The sequence below is a fragment of the Periophthalmus magnuspinnatus genome, chromosome 24 (assembly GCF_009829125.3).
Source record: "Periophthalmus magnuspinnatus isolate fPerMag1 chromosome 24, fPerMag1.2.pri, whole genome shotgun sequence".
Taxonomy (NCBI): Eukaryota; Metazoa; Chordata; class Actinopteri; order Gobiiformes; family Gobiidae; genus Periophthalmus; species Periophthalmus magnuspinnatus.
The window spans coordinates 6438989-6457921 of record NC_047149.1 but is presented as its reverse complement, the minus strand read 5'-3'; the positions used below and the strand labels follow the sequence as shown (position 1 = coordinate 6457921).

Here is an 18933-nt window from a genome sequence, read left to right as displayed (position 1 = left end):
GTTTTAAAACTAATAAATTACATTGAAAAATATTTTAAATGTTAAGATTTGGGTATATTTGTGGAATTAGATGATATTTTAAAAGTAGTATGTCGCAAATACCCCGCAAAGTCGTGGTACAGTCCAGTGTCCTCTGCCTAGCAAACGAGGAGCTGGAGGCCACGGCTTTTGCGTAAACATTGGATAAAAATAAGGTATTTTTCAAAGTTTTATCAATTCAGAGATAGTCATTTGTTACTATGCATCGCTCGTAATGATTAACTTCTGACCCAGGGAACCTGACTATTTGTTTAACTAAAAAGATGTGACTGATGCTAACTGACAAGCTAGCCTGATTAGCATCACAAGTCTATGTAGTTTGATAGCATTGTAGAAATCGCTGAAATTGGATGTAAAACCTGTAAAAGCTATGAATTATTGAGCCAAATCATGGCATAGAAAGACCCACAATTGTTGCATTTACCTTCATTGTATTGTGTTGATTTAGCTATGGATCCATGGTATTAGCTGGTAGGATCAGAGATATGAAGTACTCAGTTACATTTTAACTAAGTTACATTTACTTGAGCAACTTTTTAAATAAATTGTACTTTTCAGATAACTTTTTTAGCAGCACACTTTTACTCCTACTTGAGTAATATTTTTATTGAAGTAACAGTACTCTTACTTGAGTAAAATATTAGGCTCCTCCTTCCTTATAGAGCAATTTCTTGGACGACTACTTTGTACTTCTACTTGAGTAATATTATATTGAAGTAACGTTACTCTTTCGTACAATTTTTGGCTGCTCTACCCCCCTCTGGGTAGGATGCAATGTTATCCAAACCACACAGTGATTATAAAGTATCTTTATTTTGACTTTTTAGGAAAGATGACAAACCTTGCAGCACTCGTTAAAAATAACTGGATGCAGATCCTGGTGCCCCTGGGTTTTGTGATTGGCATGTACCTGGACAGAAAACAGGATGAGAAACTCACAGCCTTCAGAAACAAAAGTCTGCTCTTCGGAAGGTAAGCAAGCATTAAAGACTGTAGTAATGGGCTTCTGGAGTTTAGATGAGGATAATAAGTTGTACACAATTTGCACTGAAAAAATTGTAGGAATAGCAGTTGCTCAGTTTGTTGCTTAATGTTTTGATACTTTTTCTGTTAGTCTAGCAAGACATTTCATTGACACTGACTCTTAAAGAAACTGTGTGTAAGATTTTGGTTTTAAATGTCATAAAGTTGGCATACCCATGTCGCCAGATATAAGGTAGACATGTTAAAATTAAATATTTACTTTTATAATGCTTGTTTATTCTTAATTGGTTCTCAAGCTTTACACAAGTCTCTCATTTGTGTTACTAACGGCATGCTTCCTGACTCTCAGACAATAGAAAACTTCATAATTATATACATGAGCCTCAGATAAGTAATATTTTTTAAAACAGAGCACAGGCTACATGCTGTTCCTTTTAAAATGGTTGTGTGAATATGATGTGGGATTATGAAAGAAGTTACCTAAACATTGGCCGTCAGACAAGCTGAGTAGAATTAAACGGCCTTGCATAAAACTTATCTTTGTCTTTGCAGGGAACTGAAGCCTGGAGAGGAGGTGACATGGAAATAGCCCACCCAGCCCTAAAGAAATCTGAATATTTATGTGTTGTAAAAAATTGACAAATGTTTAATTGTATCTGCTAATAAAACATGATCTTTCACAATAAAATCTCTAACGTGTCTGAAAATATTTATTTCAAAATATGTCCCAAAAGTTGGTTGAGTTACATTCATTCAGTTACATTGATCTGATAGTTTTAAGGTGCCTTCTAACCAATTTGAGTCCTAATGTAGGTTTGGTTGGGTCCTGGCCTAGTCCTGAATTTGATGTGGTGATTGTGCATGCTTCCTTAAAGACTTAATAGATGTAATGTGAAGAAGAATGTTACTCTTCCTACTAAAGATTATAAGATTGTTAAAAATGTGTAAAATGTAAAGTAAAATGTTACCTTCTTTTTTTTTAATTTGAAATGTTAAAAAACCCACATTTCCATATTATATTGATAGACACAGTGCAAGGTAAAAAAGAGGGTAATGCATATGAATAGTTTACATGTTTATTTGCTTAGAAAGATGTTGTCTACAGAGGTTGTTCGGTCTGGATGATCCCTCTCTCAAAAAGTGACTCAACCAATGTGATCTGTAGAGAGAAAAATTAGATTCCATTATATATTTTCTTATTTTTTTTTATCCCAACACTAGTACAATTTGAACCATACCCGGTCATCTGCAGAGTCGCACGGGACACTTCCAACAGTCACAAATTTGGGATATGAATGGATGAGAAATTCTATAGCATCTGTATTCTGAGATTAAAAAGGTTAAAAAGCGTTAATATCAGTTTAAGTTGTTCATATTTTTAGGATTTGATAATGTTACAAACCTCGACTTGTACTTCCAAACTTTTGATTTCTTCTTTGTGATAAACTCTGGAGTTATTTGTAGTATAATACAGACTCACGACATCTCCATCACTGCATAACCTGAGACACATTTTAGGTGAAAATGTATCAGAACAAAAAGTTTCTATTAAACTTCTCCATCTCCATAAAGACAAGCTGCCAACAGTAAGAATGGATTATTTTCAGAGTATATCCTTAGTAATAAAAACAACTGTGATTCACTAAATGCAAGACTTAACACGTTTTAATTCCATACTGTGGAACATTCCAGGCAATACTGTAAGATCTCCATGGAGACAAGCAGGACACCCATAGAGGAACCCCTCACCAGAAAAGTTACACAGTATACCTTAAAAAGGACTGTATGCAAGAGTTGAATTTTAAATTTCATAAACTTGACCTATCTGAGTCCCCAGATGAGGTAAACGTGTTCCAGTCAAATATAACTTTTACTGATCACAATTCTAGTGCTGATTTATTTGGTGTTTGGCTCTCAAGATTATCTATTAAAAGCAGAATGAGCCTCACATGAGTCTCTCATTTGTCTTGCCAGTTTCAGTGCTGCAATCCAGTTGATTTAAGCTTCTACATGTGAGGCCTGTCCATAAACTGAGAATAAGACAAACTTCTATGGGTCTCTATCTCAGGGTAAGGTTCTGGCAACCCAGGTTCAGTTGTGATTGTAGCATTTTTTTTTCAAATCTTAAGAGCACATACATACAGTTCCATTAATTAAATGCACATTTTATATACATCCAGGTGCGTAACATGAGAGAACACTGAATCTAAGCTGATAAACTAATACAAGAATCCAAAGCAGTTCAGAGCATGTTTGTAGACTTGGTTAGGTGTTTTTAGACAGATTAAAACTGGATATTTTGTTGTAAGCAAAGGACATTAAAATCTTTTTTTTTTCTTTCCCCCAGAGTCGCTGCAACAATGTATAAGACCATAACTAATCTAATCTTGCCGCCCTGTTGTAACCTACAAGTTTAGACACCTGCCTCTGGTTATTATCATTCCACAATCATATTAAACTAAATCTCTACATCGGTTATGCTTCACCTCATTTATATGCACAACATGTTCTTAATTACCTCCATCTAAGGATATGAATTGAAAGCAATGTTAACACGCACAGATGGATCTTACTCGCACAGCACAAGGACAGGCTAATACAAGTGTAAAGATGCTAGCTAAACAATTGGAAAAATAAATAGTTCCACACCAAGGGCATTTAGAGATAGAAACTGTAATAAAATGTTATGAGACACAGCTCATGATAATGGTATAAATATAATCAATCATTTTCATGGATGTTATTTGACCTTGGCTAATGTTCTGGGCTAATGGTTGTAGCGCTAGCAGGCTAAAGGCTTGTGGGTGTCTATTATGGCTGGTGTTATGTGGTGGACGTGAGGAGAAATGGAAATATAAAACGGCGGTTGGTTTGTACCTAGCACAACCAGCGCGGACCAGCCGGATTTTGGTCTGGGCAGTGATTGGTGAGCCCACGTCCTTGGTCTGCCCGCGATGCCACCTAGCTGGAGCTCCTTGGACAGTGCTGGCTAATTCATCTGTTCAACGAAAGATACAACATTTACATATTACATATTAAACATAATTTTGCACTATGTGTTTATAATAATGCACTGGATTTATATAGCATCTTTAAAAACATCCAGTACTTTACACTGCATTATTGATTCACTCCACACTTGGTGATTGTAAGTTATTATTGTAGCCAGAGTTACCCTGGGGTACTGACTATTAGTAAATTAGCATATTTTTCAAAAAAAGTCCAACAACCACAACAACAATCACAGTGATGAAATATTTTGGCAGAGTAATTCCAATTATTTATTTATAACAGTTTCAAGATTTCATATTTCCATTTGAATATCAGTTTATATAATCATCAATCTTTGAGAAACAAGAACTAGGACTAATCCAGGAATAAAGAGCACATACAGCAATAGTGTAGTCACATTTTAGAACTCATTTAGGCTTAGTTTAGACCTAGAATAGCCCCGTTTTAGCCCCAGTTCAGACCTAGTTTAGACCAAGTTTAGACCTAGTTTGGACCTAAAATACACCCGTTTCAGACCTAGTTTTAGCCCTGTTTTAGAACCGCTCCGGCCCCGCTCCGGCCCCGCTCCGGCCCCGCTCCGGCCCCGCTCCGGCCCCGCTCCGGCCCCGCTCCGGCCCCGCTCCGGACCCGTTTTAGACCCGCTCTAGACCTGGTTCAGCCCTATTTTAAACTTAGAATACTTGTGTTTAGACCTTAGATCTGGTGGTAGGGAAGGCCAAACATTTTCTTAGGTCATGCCCAGTGTGGAAAGTTTGAGAAGCATTGACATTTTAAACTTGTAACTATAGTAAAGCTTCTTTTTTTTAATTAAATACAATAGTTTCTACCTGGTGTGAGCATGGGAGGCAGGCAGTCGTGCATGAAGTCTCTGGCTTTCAGATCCACAGCGGCATCTACAGGCGCGTACTGGACCAACTTCTGTATTAACCCTTCGACGCGGGAGAGGAATTTACCTCTGCGTGGGTCGTCCTGGACAGGGGCAGGAGAGGTCAGTTTTCATGTTCTAGAAATGTATGTACAGGGCCAATAAGTTAAGTTTTGGAGATTTTCCATTTGGATATTTGGAAGTATATCACTAAAATCAAAGATGGGGCATGAAGGTATTTTTAAACTTTGAATTTTAAAACAACAATATCAAGTACCCCTGTTTTAGCAAAAAGACTAGACATGCAAATAGTTACTTTGTCAGAATTCTGCACTCCCATGTATGTGAGATAGTCGAGAGGTAAGCCCTGTCTGTACTCCACATCCTCCTCCATGGCGATCTCCAGAGCAGCCGGCACCATCTGAAAAACACACGATTCTCACATATTACATGAACTGACAAGTGATAATGGCTCTATATTCATGCTATGATTTCTTGCAGCTGTGGCCAGTGACTGATATTTTTCAATACCAACATTACGATTTTTAAATCCATAGCAAGTCCCACAAATGTATGTTAAGTTATACTTAAGTCGCAAATGACCTTTTCATTTTAGTAACACAGCTAAATGTATAACTGGGATAAACAATTATTTGCTGCTGATTGTGTAACATTCAGGCATATTTTTAGCCTTGTCTTTAGTCTCTTCTATTTCTGTTATTCCTCATGAGTCTGCTCAAAAAGACAAATCTGATGCACCGAGGACGCACAGGTCTCATTAAGTGCTTAATTTGTTTATTGCAGCTCATGCTCATGAACAACACTGTACAGATAGAAAAGCTTTTTGGGGTTAATCCTGCTTATTGTCTCACTATTATCATTTATCCTCTGTATTTTCTTTAGCAATATACCATACTTCAAAATGTGTTATCATGACAGGGCAACTGTTACATGACATTTCAATAATCTCATAACTACAGAAATTAGCTTATGATCAGATTTTTGGTGTGCATGTGATCACATCAATATAAAGTCCATCAGTGCGGTGCAAAAGGCGTGACTACCTTGAGTAGCAGGTCTCCCCAGCTGTTCTTCTGGTGGGAGGAGATGGTGATGTGCATGGAGTGGGCGTCAGGCAGACAGTCCCCCTGGTGGATGAAGCCCCGAGGGAAGTACAGCAGGTCCCCAGCCTCCAGAACCACCTCCAGGATGGGCTCTCCAATCTCACTCTGAGCAAAATTCGCTAAAGTGGACACATGAGAAACAGATTAGGGAAAAATCAATCAAACTGCACATTTTAATGATGAAGTAAAGTCAAAGAATAGCATTAAAATGATGTGTATTCAGAAGTACATGGACCATCTACAAAAACACATCCGTGGATCATTGTGTTATATTTTGGAGCTTTTTAATCGCAATATTAATCTAAAACAAGCCAAGTGACTTCCTGAAAGAAGAATTGGGTGTCTTAAAAAAAGCATAAATCACACTAAATACAACTTCTAGTGTGTTAATGGGAAGAAGGAAAAAAATTACAACATGGTAAAAAGTTCTGAAATGTTGGTTTGCATAAGCTGGCTCCTGGGCTCAGACTGCATGACTGCAGCTCTGGTCAGGTGGCTGTGAGTATTCGATTAATTAAAAGTATTGGGAGGATTTCAGACCGCAAGTCGTGCAGTCTGGTGGTGCCAGTGGAGGTGCCACAGCACTATAGGTTCTCTGTGTTGAGAGTCTAGTTTTGCCAGAGCCAACCACAGTCTTTTCCCTTCATAAGTGAATAGTTATCATGTGCACATGTGGTCTCAAAGTGCAAAACCAGTCCGACACTGGAGTCGCAGCTGTACCGGGTGCGGGTGCAGTCTGAGCAAGACATAAGAGAAACTTGGACTATGATAGAAGTGGCAGAAGTACATGTGAATCTTGTCCATTCAGGAACTACTTACGACTTGAAACCACAGGTAACACTTCTTCCTCTGACCTGCAATGGAATGGAAAAAAAATTTCAAATTCACATTTTTAACAGTGCTCAACTAATCTCAAAATCAAACTCAGTGTCTAAATAAACATAATACATCTGAATGGTTTGTTAATCATCAGCTCATGAAGCAGGTCATCCCCAAGGACACGACAGAATCCAACAGTGTAAATCACATTCAACCATTTAAAAAAGCAGGAGCAGGTTTATACTATTTTTTGTGTTACCTTGGACTGTAGACACGCCAGTGCTTCTTCCCCTCCAGCTGAACGATGAAAGCCTCAATGTCATCGTAATGTGGAGCGAATCCCTGAGTGCCCGGAGGGGTCAGGTATCTGGACACGAGATAAGGACACGCTTTAAAACAGACAGTTCTAAACCAGAAGGGGAAATAGTTCAGTTCATAGAATGGGAGATGGTATGGCACATATCATGATGACCATTATTTGGCTCATAATTGAAATCAAGATTATTTCTACACATGGGTTTCAGAATGATAAAAATAGGACTGTTGCCATAGTAATTAGAAATTCAAAACAAAATAATATATCGTTTAAATGGTGAAAAAATCCTCAAAATATCACATATTCCGGTAACTGGAAGCTGACGCGCAGGAATAGGCCTAGTGTCAAAATGATACTCTAGAGAAAGTACAGAGTAATGTATGTATATGTACTTGGCTTTGCCCCTTATTTTGAGTGACAGATCAAACGTACACATCATTCTGAAGTTGTGTCATCATTTAAAAAAATTGTAATTGTATAAAATTATGCAATATTAAATCATGATAGTAAATTCAATTAAAGGCTCTGAACCCGATTTTTTCCCCAGATATCTATGCATACAATATATCCATCTTGAGGGCAAAAGAAGTCAGTGAAACTCCACTCTATTGTGAAAAGTGCTTATATACATAAAGTAAGTGAGGAATAACTTAAGCCCACTGCAAACCGTTAAAAATGTGAAAAACAGAACTAGTTCATTTTAAAGTAAAAAAAGAAATCGATCTTTAATTGCACAGTCCTAGTACATGTTCTATATAGTAAATAAAAGTGCTTACACGTTGGCTCCGGCCATGCTGCCAAAGTGCTCCTGTAGGAAGGACAGAACGCTCCAGACAGAGGAGGAGAAGGCCTGAGGGTTGAGCATGCGCAGAGAGCAGCCACTCTGAAGGAGGGAGGAACAACAGGACATAATTACAACACGCTCCAAGAGGTGGAATGAATGCTGATAAAATGGTCTTAAAAAGGCAGTGTTATGACAAAACTAAAATTTTAAACTCGATTTTGATAATGATGAATAGACTCGATACTCAGTACAGTTTCTGACACCATGATGATAATAAAACACACTTTCCATGTGGCCTTTTATCTGTGTACTCCCTCAGTGTCCAGTAGGTTCATAGTGGTCCATGGGTGTATACTAGTCTATGTGTCTTATACTTGTTCTGCTAAAGCTCAAGATCATTCTAAAGATAATCAGGAAAGGTTCATTTCTGTTCTGTGAAAGTGACTTTTTAAATATCGATCCCTGCTCACTAGTATCTACTTTCGATACTAGTTTTAGTATCAAATAGTATCAGATTTGTAATACTTTTGACAAGCCTACTTAAAGGCACACTTTGTAACTTTTCCAGCTTTTCCTACATTTATGCTATTGCAGATGTTTTTATTCTTCAACAATACCTTGAACACAATGCAGGTTTGCCTCTCCATGAAGCTCGTCCCAATGAAGATAGATAAGTTTAATGCCATACTGTGGGACATTCCAGGCAAAGTAATAAGATCTCCATGGAGATAAGTATGAGATGGTCCTTCCACCAGAATAGTCGCGTAGAGTGACTTTAATTTTGTTCAGATGGGTTAACTGCAGTCTTTGCTTATGTGCAACTTTTTAAATTACTTTTTAGTGTTTTTATTTAAATGGTTACATCTTATTATTCACAGTGGTTGTTTAACCTAGTACAGATAATAGAACTAAACAATTTAGAGAAAAATATCCATTGCGATTAGATTTGTGATTTATCAAACTAATAAAAGAATCACACTTTTGACATGTTTGTACAGATCTAAACTGCTGGGTGAGCTGTTTTTATGCAGAATAAGACAGGAGATTTTGTTCATTTGTGGAGGAAGTAGTGGTACTTCAAAAATTACAGCCTTTGCGATTTGCTGATTGTGTCCATTCAAATTTTGATTCAACTGAGATGAATCCTGCAGCCCTACCAGGTAAATTATGACTAAGCCAAGTCTAAACATGGTCTCACCCAGATCTAAACCAACATGGGTCTAGAACTCAAACTAAACCAGGACCAACACATGAAGAAACCAGAACACCAAACCACTGCACTCCCCCTGACAGTCCTCCTCCAAAACAACTTATATAACATTATGAATATGTTTTCTAAAGATAGTCCGGAAGCTTTAATTAACCCCAGAGGAAAACACAAAACAGTAAATTAAAAATACACTCGCTACAGTAGAATCATTTTCCAGTCTTACCTCGTAGAAGTCCCACACAGTGTACGGCAGGGCTCTCCCAGCAGGGTTATGGGTCTCCCTTTTACCCTCCGTGTAGCTGGTCACATCCAGGTTTACTCCGTACTGAACGTCCTCCTAAAGTTACAATACAATACTTTTCAAAACTGCAGTCATTTTATGGTAGTTGTTGTTAGCTAGTGGCGACAAAACTCCGCTCTGGCTTCTCAAAGTTGTAAAAAAGTGCTTATAAACTCATCGTGGTGAATTATGAGGATGCTCTGAACACATAAGGTAAGTGAGGAATAACTATGGACCACTGCAAACTGTTTAAAGTGAACTATTTTTTTTTTTTTTTTCACATTTTAAGACAGTAAAAATCAGGTAAAATCAGCGCCTCTATGAGTGTGGGAGTGTTTACGTACTTGTCTCAGTATGCGGTCGAACTCTGCAGTGGAGAACATGCCCTTGTAGTAGTTAGGGTTTTTACGCTGGACGATGATGGGCTTCTTTTCCCACGTTTCTCTGGAAGAAGAAAATAGGTCAATTTGTATATGAAATGCATTATATAATATCTATGGAGGAGGCTTTTCTCTATGACATGTTATTGTTTTGCCTAGAGTGTTCCGCAGTAAGGCATTCCCTTCACAAAGATAACAAGATAACTGACGCTACCAGATCAAGTTACAGGTCAGATCTGTGGCAAGGTGACTACTGTTCATGCTTTTCAAGGTATATTTTTAGCATTAAATACAAGATATAATTGAAATACAGTTTGCAAGCTAGACCAGTTTAATGTAGGGCTGGGAAAAAAAATAAAAACAATAATAATAATTAATAATTAATTTGAAGTTCAAATCAATTTGTTTGGAAGAAAATTTTTAGTTTCCCCACTTTCTTGTATTGAAAATTGTATAGAAAATGCAAGAAAGGCTACTCACTGCAGTCACAGGGACCAAAGTTTAGCACAAATCAATTATGTCAAATGAAATATTGGGGTTTAATGTTTAATGCAATAGTTTGGGAAATCATTTATGAATGAAATAAAACTCTTCTAGTTGTTTATTTTCTGAACACAAAGGCTACTGTAGGCCATAACTCATGCTAAAACAAGAGCAAAACAACAGCAGTCTCAATACACTAGAGCCAGTCTCCAAAACAGACCAGTAACTGATGAATAAAACCTTCACATCAACTTGTCGACATAGCAACCAAGTGTCACATACAAAAGCAGTTACATTAAGAACAACACAAAAACAGTTACAAGAACAGCAAAAAGTGTCAACTCTGAGGAAAATAAAATATCAGATCGTTACAGTACTAAAGATTGGCTCCTTAGTCCAAATCACATTGTTTTGTTGCTCCAGCAGAGAGGAATTACCAGTACTAATATTTTGAGTTATTTCACGATGACATATACACATTATTTTAGAATACATTTTTGGAAATGACTGACAATAAAAGCACTAAAGAGAAGGTTTGCATGATAGTGCGCTGTTTTGTTTCCAGGTGAAACAAAAAGATGTAGGGCCTACATTTAAAGCAGACCTATTGTGCTATATAGTTGTAATATATGACACCCATGGATCATTATGTCCTAATTTGCATATTTTCAATCGCAACATTCATCTAAAACGACTTAATAAAAGAAACAAGTCGACTAACTTCAGCGTAAACTGTGGTGCCATCGCTGCAAATGTCCTGACAACGAAGAGCCGTGGAGGTGTCGGCCGCTCCTATGGATAGCGGCAGATCACACTAGCGAGTAGAAGATTATTTTTCCATTTGTACCAGAATGACTACGCAACGCAGCTGAATCCTACGTATATCATCGATAAAGAAAATAAAGTTGACAATGAAGTAAGTACAGAGCAGTGGACGTGTGGAAGTAAAAACGGGGATTTATCGGCAATATGGCATCTTGAAAATAAGTGATTAAACATGCACAAATCACTCCAAATACAACTTCGAGTGAGTAAATGAGAAGGGGAAACATCGATAACATGGTTAAAAGCTCTGAAAAGTGAATTTTGCACAACAGGTCTGCTTTAAATACCACCTTCATACACTGCAACAAAACACTGCTGTATTCCACATCACATAGTTCAAAAAGTTAAACCAAGAATTTCTGAAGTACTTTGACAGGTGCTGAAATCTCTGTGTGATTGTATTTCTCAAAAGTTACACTAGTACTAGAAGTTTTAAAGCCGTGTGAAAGCGAAAAGTGAAGTACCTGAAGAAGGCTTTGGCGGGGATGGGGTTGATGAGCCATTGGAACAACCTGCTGGCTCTCTCTCTGCTGTTGTTCACTCCCGATAACTCCTTCAACAAAGTGTCCAAGCACTTCTCACCCCCCACAAACTGATCCTCCTGCAGAGAAGAGGGCATCAGTGACGTTCCACTGACTTTACAGGAGGCAAACAAAACCAAACTAGGGCTGAGCAAGTATGGGAAAACAATTAGAAGTATTGTAACAATTTAGGTCATAACTGAAATGAAAATTATTTATAAATGGGTGTGGCCAGTAGTGTTGTCATGATACTAAAATTTCAAACTTGATTTCAATACAAAGAAAGACTTAGATACACAATACCAATTCTGATACCATGATAATGAAAAACACTTCGTTTAGACAATAGAAAGCGATTTTCAACATTAATTATACTCGTCTATGTGGTCTGTCCTGTGAAAAAGATTTTTGTAGCATTGATACCTGCTCAAATGAGTATCTAGTTTCAATACTAGTTTTAGTATCAATTAGTATCTGATACTTTTGATAATCCTAGTGGTCAGTATTGACAAAAATGTACATCTTTATATTTTTTGGTGTTTCCTGATCATGGTAAGAAAATATCATGTAAATCAAACAGAAATGTGTTAAAACATGTCTTAGTTACTGTTTAAGTATCCAAAAATGTTAAACAACTGTAAAGTTACCCAAAAATATGCAGAAATATCAGTTTAAACCCTTATTATAAGTTTACAACCACATTGTAGCAACTTTTAAAGATGCCAAAAGCACTTTACAGTGCATTATTGATTCACTCTTCATTCAGTGATAGAAAGCCACTATTCAGGTTGCAGCTGCCCTGGAGCAGACTGATGAAAGCGTAGCTGCCAATCTGCACCATCGGCCCCTCCAACCACCACCATCATTCATACGCTACCTTCATTACAAAGCAAGGTGGGTTAAGGATCTTGCCCAGAGCCCCTGCTGCCCCACTGTTGCAATTAATCTTGAAAGATATCTATGTGCTGTTAAAAGTGTAGAAACATTACTAATCTTTTATTAGTGATGTTTTGTGATTCATGTTTCAAAAGCCACTGAAGATTAGACAGGTGTTTTCAGGGACAGAACAAATGCCCTAATGTTTGTATTTGATTGGAGCTATAATTGCAAATTACTGAATTTTAGTTTTAAGAGCTGCATCCCATACAGAAGCAGAAAACAACAATTTCCACTTTAAACTGTCTTAAATAAATATCCTAAAATCGTCACAAATTTTCAGAGAATAATTAAACATGATAAAATGTGAATAATTTTCAAGCAACTTCAAACTTTTTTTAATTACAAGATGGAAGAACTAAAATATATAAGTATTATACACTGACTGGCCAAAAAAAAAAAAAAAAAAGTCGCCAACTAGATTTAACTAAGCAAATAGGTCCTGCAGGTGGTCCGGTCTAGGTTCAGCAACAGTCTGTGCTAAAGGAATGAGGTCAGCTGACACCTGAATATACTGAATCACCAGGTTATTCCATCAATGGATTTTTCTTCCCTGATAACACGGGCATATTCCAAGATGACAATGCCAGGATTCATCGGGCTCTAATTGTGAAAGACTCTATCATCATCAATGCAAGATCTTGGTGAAAAATTAATGGATGGAAATAAATCTTGTGACATTGCAGAAGCTTATCGAAACAATGCCACAGTGAATGTGTGCTGTAAACAAAGCTAAAGGCGGTCCAACGAAATATTAGAGTGTGTGACCTTTTTTGGGGCCAGACAGTGTAGTAGGAAATAATCCTGTGATAGAAACAGGTTTTATTCTAATCAACTTCTCGAAAGTGTACAAAATGTTGTGGTGGATCCCAATTTTAATAACAAAATTTTACCAAAAAATTCACAAGCAAAAACATTTGAGTAAATCTGTGTAAAGCTCTTCTCACCTCTGAAGAGTGCTCAGGTTTGGCTGGAGACTTTGCAGCTGTATTTTGTATTTTCCTCTTCTTTGCACTGACGGGCTGCTTCACTTGACTGGTATTATTATTATTATGTACAATCCCATTTGACTTTTTCTTTTTCTTCTTTGCAGACACCTTCAGAATCACATGCAAACATCAAATCTATTAGCATCATCACGCCTTCAGCCTGCTGCAGGTAATGCATGATTTCAGATCAAAGTTTGATTCAGTATTAAATTTCACAGATTAAAAATAAGATGGTTGTGTTGGTGGACAGTTACCTGCAGAGAAGGCTTTTTAGCAGGAGGAGGCTGGTCTGCAGCCAGAGTTTTATACAGAAGAAAAGCAGACATGTGTTTTCTTTCCATTTTGCTCGGGCGCTGTTGTTGTTGACGTCATCAAGCTGCGACAAAAATGCAGTTGAGACAATAGCGTCTCCAAGTGGATAATGTTGGCATGGTTCAACTACTGCTGCACAATTTGTTTTTACACAGTTAAAAGTATGTATAGTAATAACAATGATGACATTAAAAAAAGAAGAAGAAGAAAAAAAAGATTTGTCAAAGTCTGTAGTTGTAAATAATGGAAAAAATATTCTGGCAGCATATGGAAAGTTATTCACTTAACTGTTTATTATGCATATGAACCATTGTATTAACTTGTGTCTACTGCTGGGTTTCAGATGACATCACAACATCCTATAGGCAAATAATATTCAATACAGATGGAGACAGCTAAAGTTAATATTATTTAAATGTGCATTTTTGTTGTAATACTGTGAAATCTTGAACTTCAGCCATTGTATTGTTTATGCAATGAAATATCCAAAAGATAAATCACAGATGTTGAACTTTATGATTTCTATTACTGATTACACCCAAGAGCTCATTGTGTTACAAAAAAACTCTCCTCCTCTGTATTAAATTGTATTGGTCAATAGAATGTTGTTATGTCATCTGAAACCGCAGCAATACTGGTTAATGCTGCCAGTACTGGTTCAGTGGTCAGTGGTCACTTTTTTTTTTATATAGCTCTTTTCTACCTTCAAGGCACCCAAAGCACCTTCTATCAAAGAACCACCCATTCACACACACATTCACACACCAGTGTATGCAGACACTGGGGGCAAGGAGGGTTAAGTGTTTTGCCCAAGGACACAACAACAGTAATCCTCTGTGAGAGCTGGAATAACACTACCAACCTGTAGGTAAGTGGATCTGACCGCGCAGCCAGTGATGTTATCATCAAGAGTAGGATTAGATGGTGGAGGTTAAAAGGGTCGATAGTGCTGTAAAACTGTACCTCTCTTCTTGCAGTCTGGCCTAGGACTGCTGTGGCTACTGTAGTTGGTAAATCAATTTAGAGCAGTTAAAGCTATTGCACATTATTTGATTATTATGTCAATTAATTAGTAAGCCTTAAACCAGTGTCTTGCTCTTCAAGGAAAAAAATAACAGCTTGTCTTAAAAAAAATATAGGCTAAAAAATAAGCTCAATAATTTCTATCTATAAGTTCTACCATGTATGATTACAATAAACTGATCTATTCTATTTCATAAAACTAGTTTTATTTCACTTTTGGTTGTTTTCATATTTCAGGAGTGACCTACACTGAATAAGGGATCATTTTATATTAGTACCTAATAGACCCTGGTACGTCACTTTGGGGATAGATACGTTATATATGATGTAGAACATTATAGCCAAAGGAACAACATTTCCATGGAAACAAGCATGCCAAATGAGACCCAGGTTTGTGAAGATGCAAGCCTGCTCAGACTTAGGGGGACACATGTTTTTCATGCACATGCATAATGAAAAAACATATTATTTTGGACTACTTTTTGGCAAAAAGTTACATGCTGGGGCTTCAATTATCTTCCATTTTATCTGCCCATAATTTCTCAGTAAATTGATTGATTATTCAGCCCTGCTCAAATAAAAAATCAGAACCTCTTAACGTGGTTTCACATTTTCACCACCAGATAGCGCCATTGCACCACTTCCCACTCACCCATCACTCTCCTCCTCTCCGTTTCCCACAATGCCTTGCAGCGTGCAGTCGGTGCTGTTTGTCCGTGTCCAGCCGTCTCTCCAACAATGCAGTTTTTAATGGAGCCGTGCGCGTAACTGGCTCCAAACAGCGCACCACCTCAGGCTCACCAGGGCACTATCCTCCTCCACCCCGAAAATCTGCACCTTTCCTCGGTCTGGCATACCCACCACGCTCCCTGGACTTGGATTTAAGCCCCGGTGCTCTTCTCCCGGGTGAGTAGCATGTAGCGCTAGCCCTGATCGGTGCGCCAGCGGAGTAGAAATGCGTTTTGTTGTGACCATGGTTGGCTAGCCGCGCTGCTAATTGGCCAGATGAGACGTACGGCGCCCTTCGTTGTTTATGCCGTGTACAATCGCCCGTTATGCGCTGCCAGCCTCGGTACAGGCGCGTTGTTGCGTTTGTTCCATGCATTTTTACGCACAGCTTGTTGGTTTGTGCACAGTCTGTAGAATAGTTGTGTCTCGATCTGCCTGGTTGTAATATCCAAAGAAGCACACGTCAACAGAAACCAGAGTTTGTAGAGTGCAAAAGACTAAATAAGCACTAGAGTGTTCAAAGAGTGATGCATTTGAAGGAGCCATGTTATATTATACTGTGATCTGTGTTATAATGTTGTTTCCTCATCACAAACAGACCTGGAGTTGTGCTTGTTTCATTCACACATGTTTAACACACAAACCCTGCATGTTTAGGCTGTTCTTTTCTCAAACTGAAAACACTCTGTTACACCTTGTGATGTCATGAGGTAAAACAGGAAGTGCTCCACTGTGTTTTTAAACTCTTAACACCTTCACTAGAATCATGTGGATCATTTCAGCCCTTTAACTGCCAATCTCAACTAAACCGAATGTAAAAGGAGTGGTTAACTTGAAAACTACCACTTCATGACATCACAAGGTGGAACAGAGCATTTAGAGATTTGGAGATGTAGACAGACTAATAATAATGGTGTTTTATGTATTTTATTAAGTATACGTGTAAAAAGACATATTTTTTATGCAACCAAATGGATGCTGAACTTGTTAAAGATTCACTGTGTAACTTTTGTATCTGCTTGTCTGCATGAAGTTGTCATTGCTTTACCTAAAATGTTCCACAGTATGGCATTAAACTATGCTTTGCCTAAAATGTTCCTTCCACAATATGGCACTAAACTATGTAACTTTTCTATCTGCTTGTCTGCATGAAGTTGTCATTGCTTTGCCACAAATGTTCCAGAGTACAGCATTAAACCAATTGAACACCATGGAGACAAGCAGGGGACCCCGTCAGTTGAAATTAAAGGTCAGATCAGGAGAGAGACGACCCCACTCAAACTATGAATGAATGTTTTGTGAGCTGTTTCCTTCGCAGTAATAACATCTGCAGTTGAATAAGCCAGATAAATTTAAGTTTAACTATGGAACATTCCAGGCAAAGCAATAAAATCTCTATGTTACATATTACAGCTTTTAAATTGGTTCACTTACTTAACATACTTAATATTAATCAATGCTGAACTGTCAGGAGCAGTGTCGCAGCCAGGAACCCATTTCCAAATTTTGAGCCAATATCAGTCTGGATTCAGGAGTACCTAACTGGAGGATCAGAGAGGAGTATCTCACTCACACAGGGAGAACATGCAAACTCTAAACAGAAAGGCCCAACACTGGCTATGTTTACATACACGCCAAAAATCTGATCATTGTCTGATTTCTGGAGTTATCAGATTATTGAAATGTCATGTAAACAATTATGAAAGGAGTAATCTGATTTCCCTCTGGTTGTTCACATCTGTGCAGGTTTTGACAAGGACTATGCAAGAAAGGACAAACTATTATTCAGTTAGTGCATGTAAACACACGTCACGATCAAGGATGCACTAGCTTTTTCAGGTCACACACAGATTTCGATAGTATGGCTTTAAAAATCTGCCATTACCTGATGTCGATACCAGTGCAGAGGCTGAAAATAGCTTTTTTTCCCCCTCTTAAAACATAAAACAAAACGAAACACAACCATAAACACAAAAATCCCCTCTCTTGTAACTAGTTGTGCAGCCAGCCATTAAATGTGTCATCTGTTTGTCATTAGCAGCATGTTTAGGATCAGTGGTCTAGCCTATGGGCCCTGTGGTTATTAGGATTACATAACTTTAACAAGTGTGTACTGGACCCCCCCGCCACCCCCCCGCCTCCTCAGTATTACAAGATCAAATATCAGGGTCGTTGTCATAGCAGTTAACAGTTTAACAACAAACAAAATATGATCTCTTGAATGGGAAGAGGTCCTCAAAATGTTGCAGGTAACAGGAAGTTGTGTAGTGTCAACGTGTTTGTCATAGGGCTGTCAAAAGTGTCAGAAATCAAATGCTAATCGATACTAAAACTAATATCGAAACTAGACACTCATTTGAGTGGGTGTCGATACTAAGAAAGTCACATTCACTAGACAGAAATGAACCTTTCCTGAATATGTTTAGATTGAGAAACATAGACTGGTGTACACCCATGGACCACTATGGAACCTACCTGGACACTGAGGGATTATTGTCTTTGTGGTATTGGAATCAGTATTGAGTATCGAGTCTATTCCTTAGTATTGAAAGCAAGTTTGAAATATTTGCATCGTGACCACACTACTCCAAGCAAACTGTCATTACTGTAATAATATCTACATGTGCAATTTGAGGCCTATTGATTGTACAGCAGGCCTACTGTCCATACACGCCGCATTCAAGTCCATGCTATAAGGCTTAGCATGTTTGTAGGAACACGAGGTTAACTCCCCAGGGCAGGTTTATGGAACACCTCCCCCCCGCTGTAAATGATCATATTGTAAATCCTGCTACTGAACTAGAACTGCAAGTACAGGCCAAAAGTACACTCGCAATTAGCAAATTGAATGGAGCGGATTTCTTTGTAATGTAACTTCTTCCGCAAGCTGCTAAATGTCCGGTCTCTACCAACTAAATCTGTAAATGCATGCAGTACTTATTCTACTTTTATATAGTATAATCATTATTGTATCAATTCATATTTTCGGTTATTTCTCAAACGTCAATAGACCTTCTTTAAAATGTGCACCCAAACAGAACCTTAAAACACAAAACTTTTCAAAAAATGCTCATATTTTTCTGAAGCTTTTTTGGGGCATAATTGGAGTCACAGGGCACCTCATGATTCAAAATAATATGCCATACATGTAGGCCTGTCTTGATAGTTATTATATCGACTTATTGTTCAGTATTTGGAACTGGAACAATATATTTTGGGCCTCAGTACTTGTCATGAGTACTTTTTCTTTGAAAAGTGGGATTTGGGGTATTTTTGTTGAAATATGAATAAAATTTGAACTG

At 37.8% G+C, this 18933-nt stretch overlaps 3 protein-coding genes across 3 annotated transcripts in view; 2 read left to right on the top strand and 1 right to left on the bottom strand.

Annotated features, from left to right (window-relative positions):
• The first annotated feature begins 119 nt into the window (after nucleotides 1–119).
• Nucleotides 120–1711, top strand: LOC117392631 (NADH dehydrogenase [ubiquinone] 1 beta subcomplex subunit 1-like). Its single transcript, XM_033990742.2, has 3 exons — nucleotides 120–194; nucleotides 867–1011; nucleotides 1576–1711. The coding sequence occupies exons 2-3, from the start codon at nucleotides 872–874 to the stop codon at nucleotides 1610–1612; spliced, it is 177 nt and encodes a 58-aa protein (XP_033846633.1). The 5' UTR covers nucleotides 120–194; nucleotides 867–871; the 3' UTR covers nucleotides 1613–1711.
• A 370-nt stretch (nucleotides 1712–2081) lies between these two features.
• On the bottom strand, nucleotides 2082–15924 carry riox1 (ribosomal oxygenase 1). Its single transcript, XM_033990741.2, has 16 exons — nucleotides 15555–15924; nucleotides 13822–13943; nucleotides 13526–13675; nucleotides 11586–11722; nucleotides 9778–9877; nucleotides 9377–9490; nucleotides 7936–8042; nucleotides 7103–7210; nucleotides 6844–6878; nucleotides 5965–6143; nucleotides 5217–5321; nucleotides 4863–5004; nucleotides 3901–4021; nucleotides 2426–2525; nucleotides 2262–2348; nucleotides 2082–2182 (listed from the first exon to the last, which is right to left on the bottom strand). The coding sequence occupies exons 2-16, from the start codon at nucleotides 13906–13908 to the stop codon at nucleotides 2123–2125; spliced, it is 1632 nt and encodes a 543-aa protein (XP_033846632.1). The 5' UTR covers nucleotides 13909–13943; nucleotides 15555–15924; the 3' UTR covers nucleotides 2082–2122.
• The window catches only part of extl3 (exostosin-like glycosyltransferase 3), a 46983-nt gene continuing 43780 nt past the window's right edge, over nucleotides 15731–18933 (top strand). The window contains exon 1 of the mRNA XM_033991052.2: nucleotides 15731–15808. The gene's annotated coding sequence lies outside the window, so the exon portion shown is untranslated. The remainder of the gene's footprint in view (nucleotides 15809–18933) is intronic.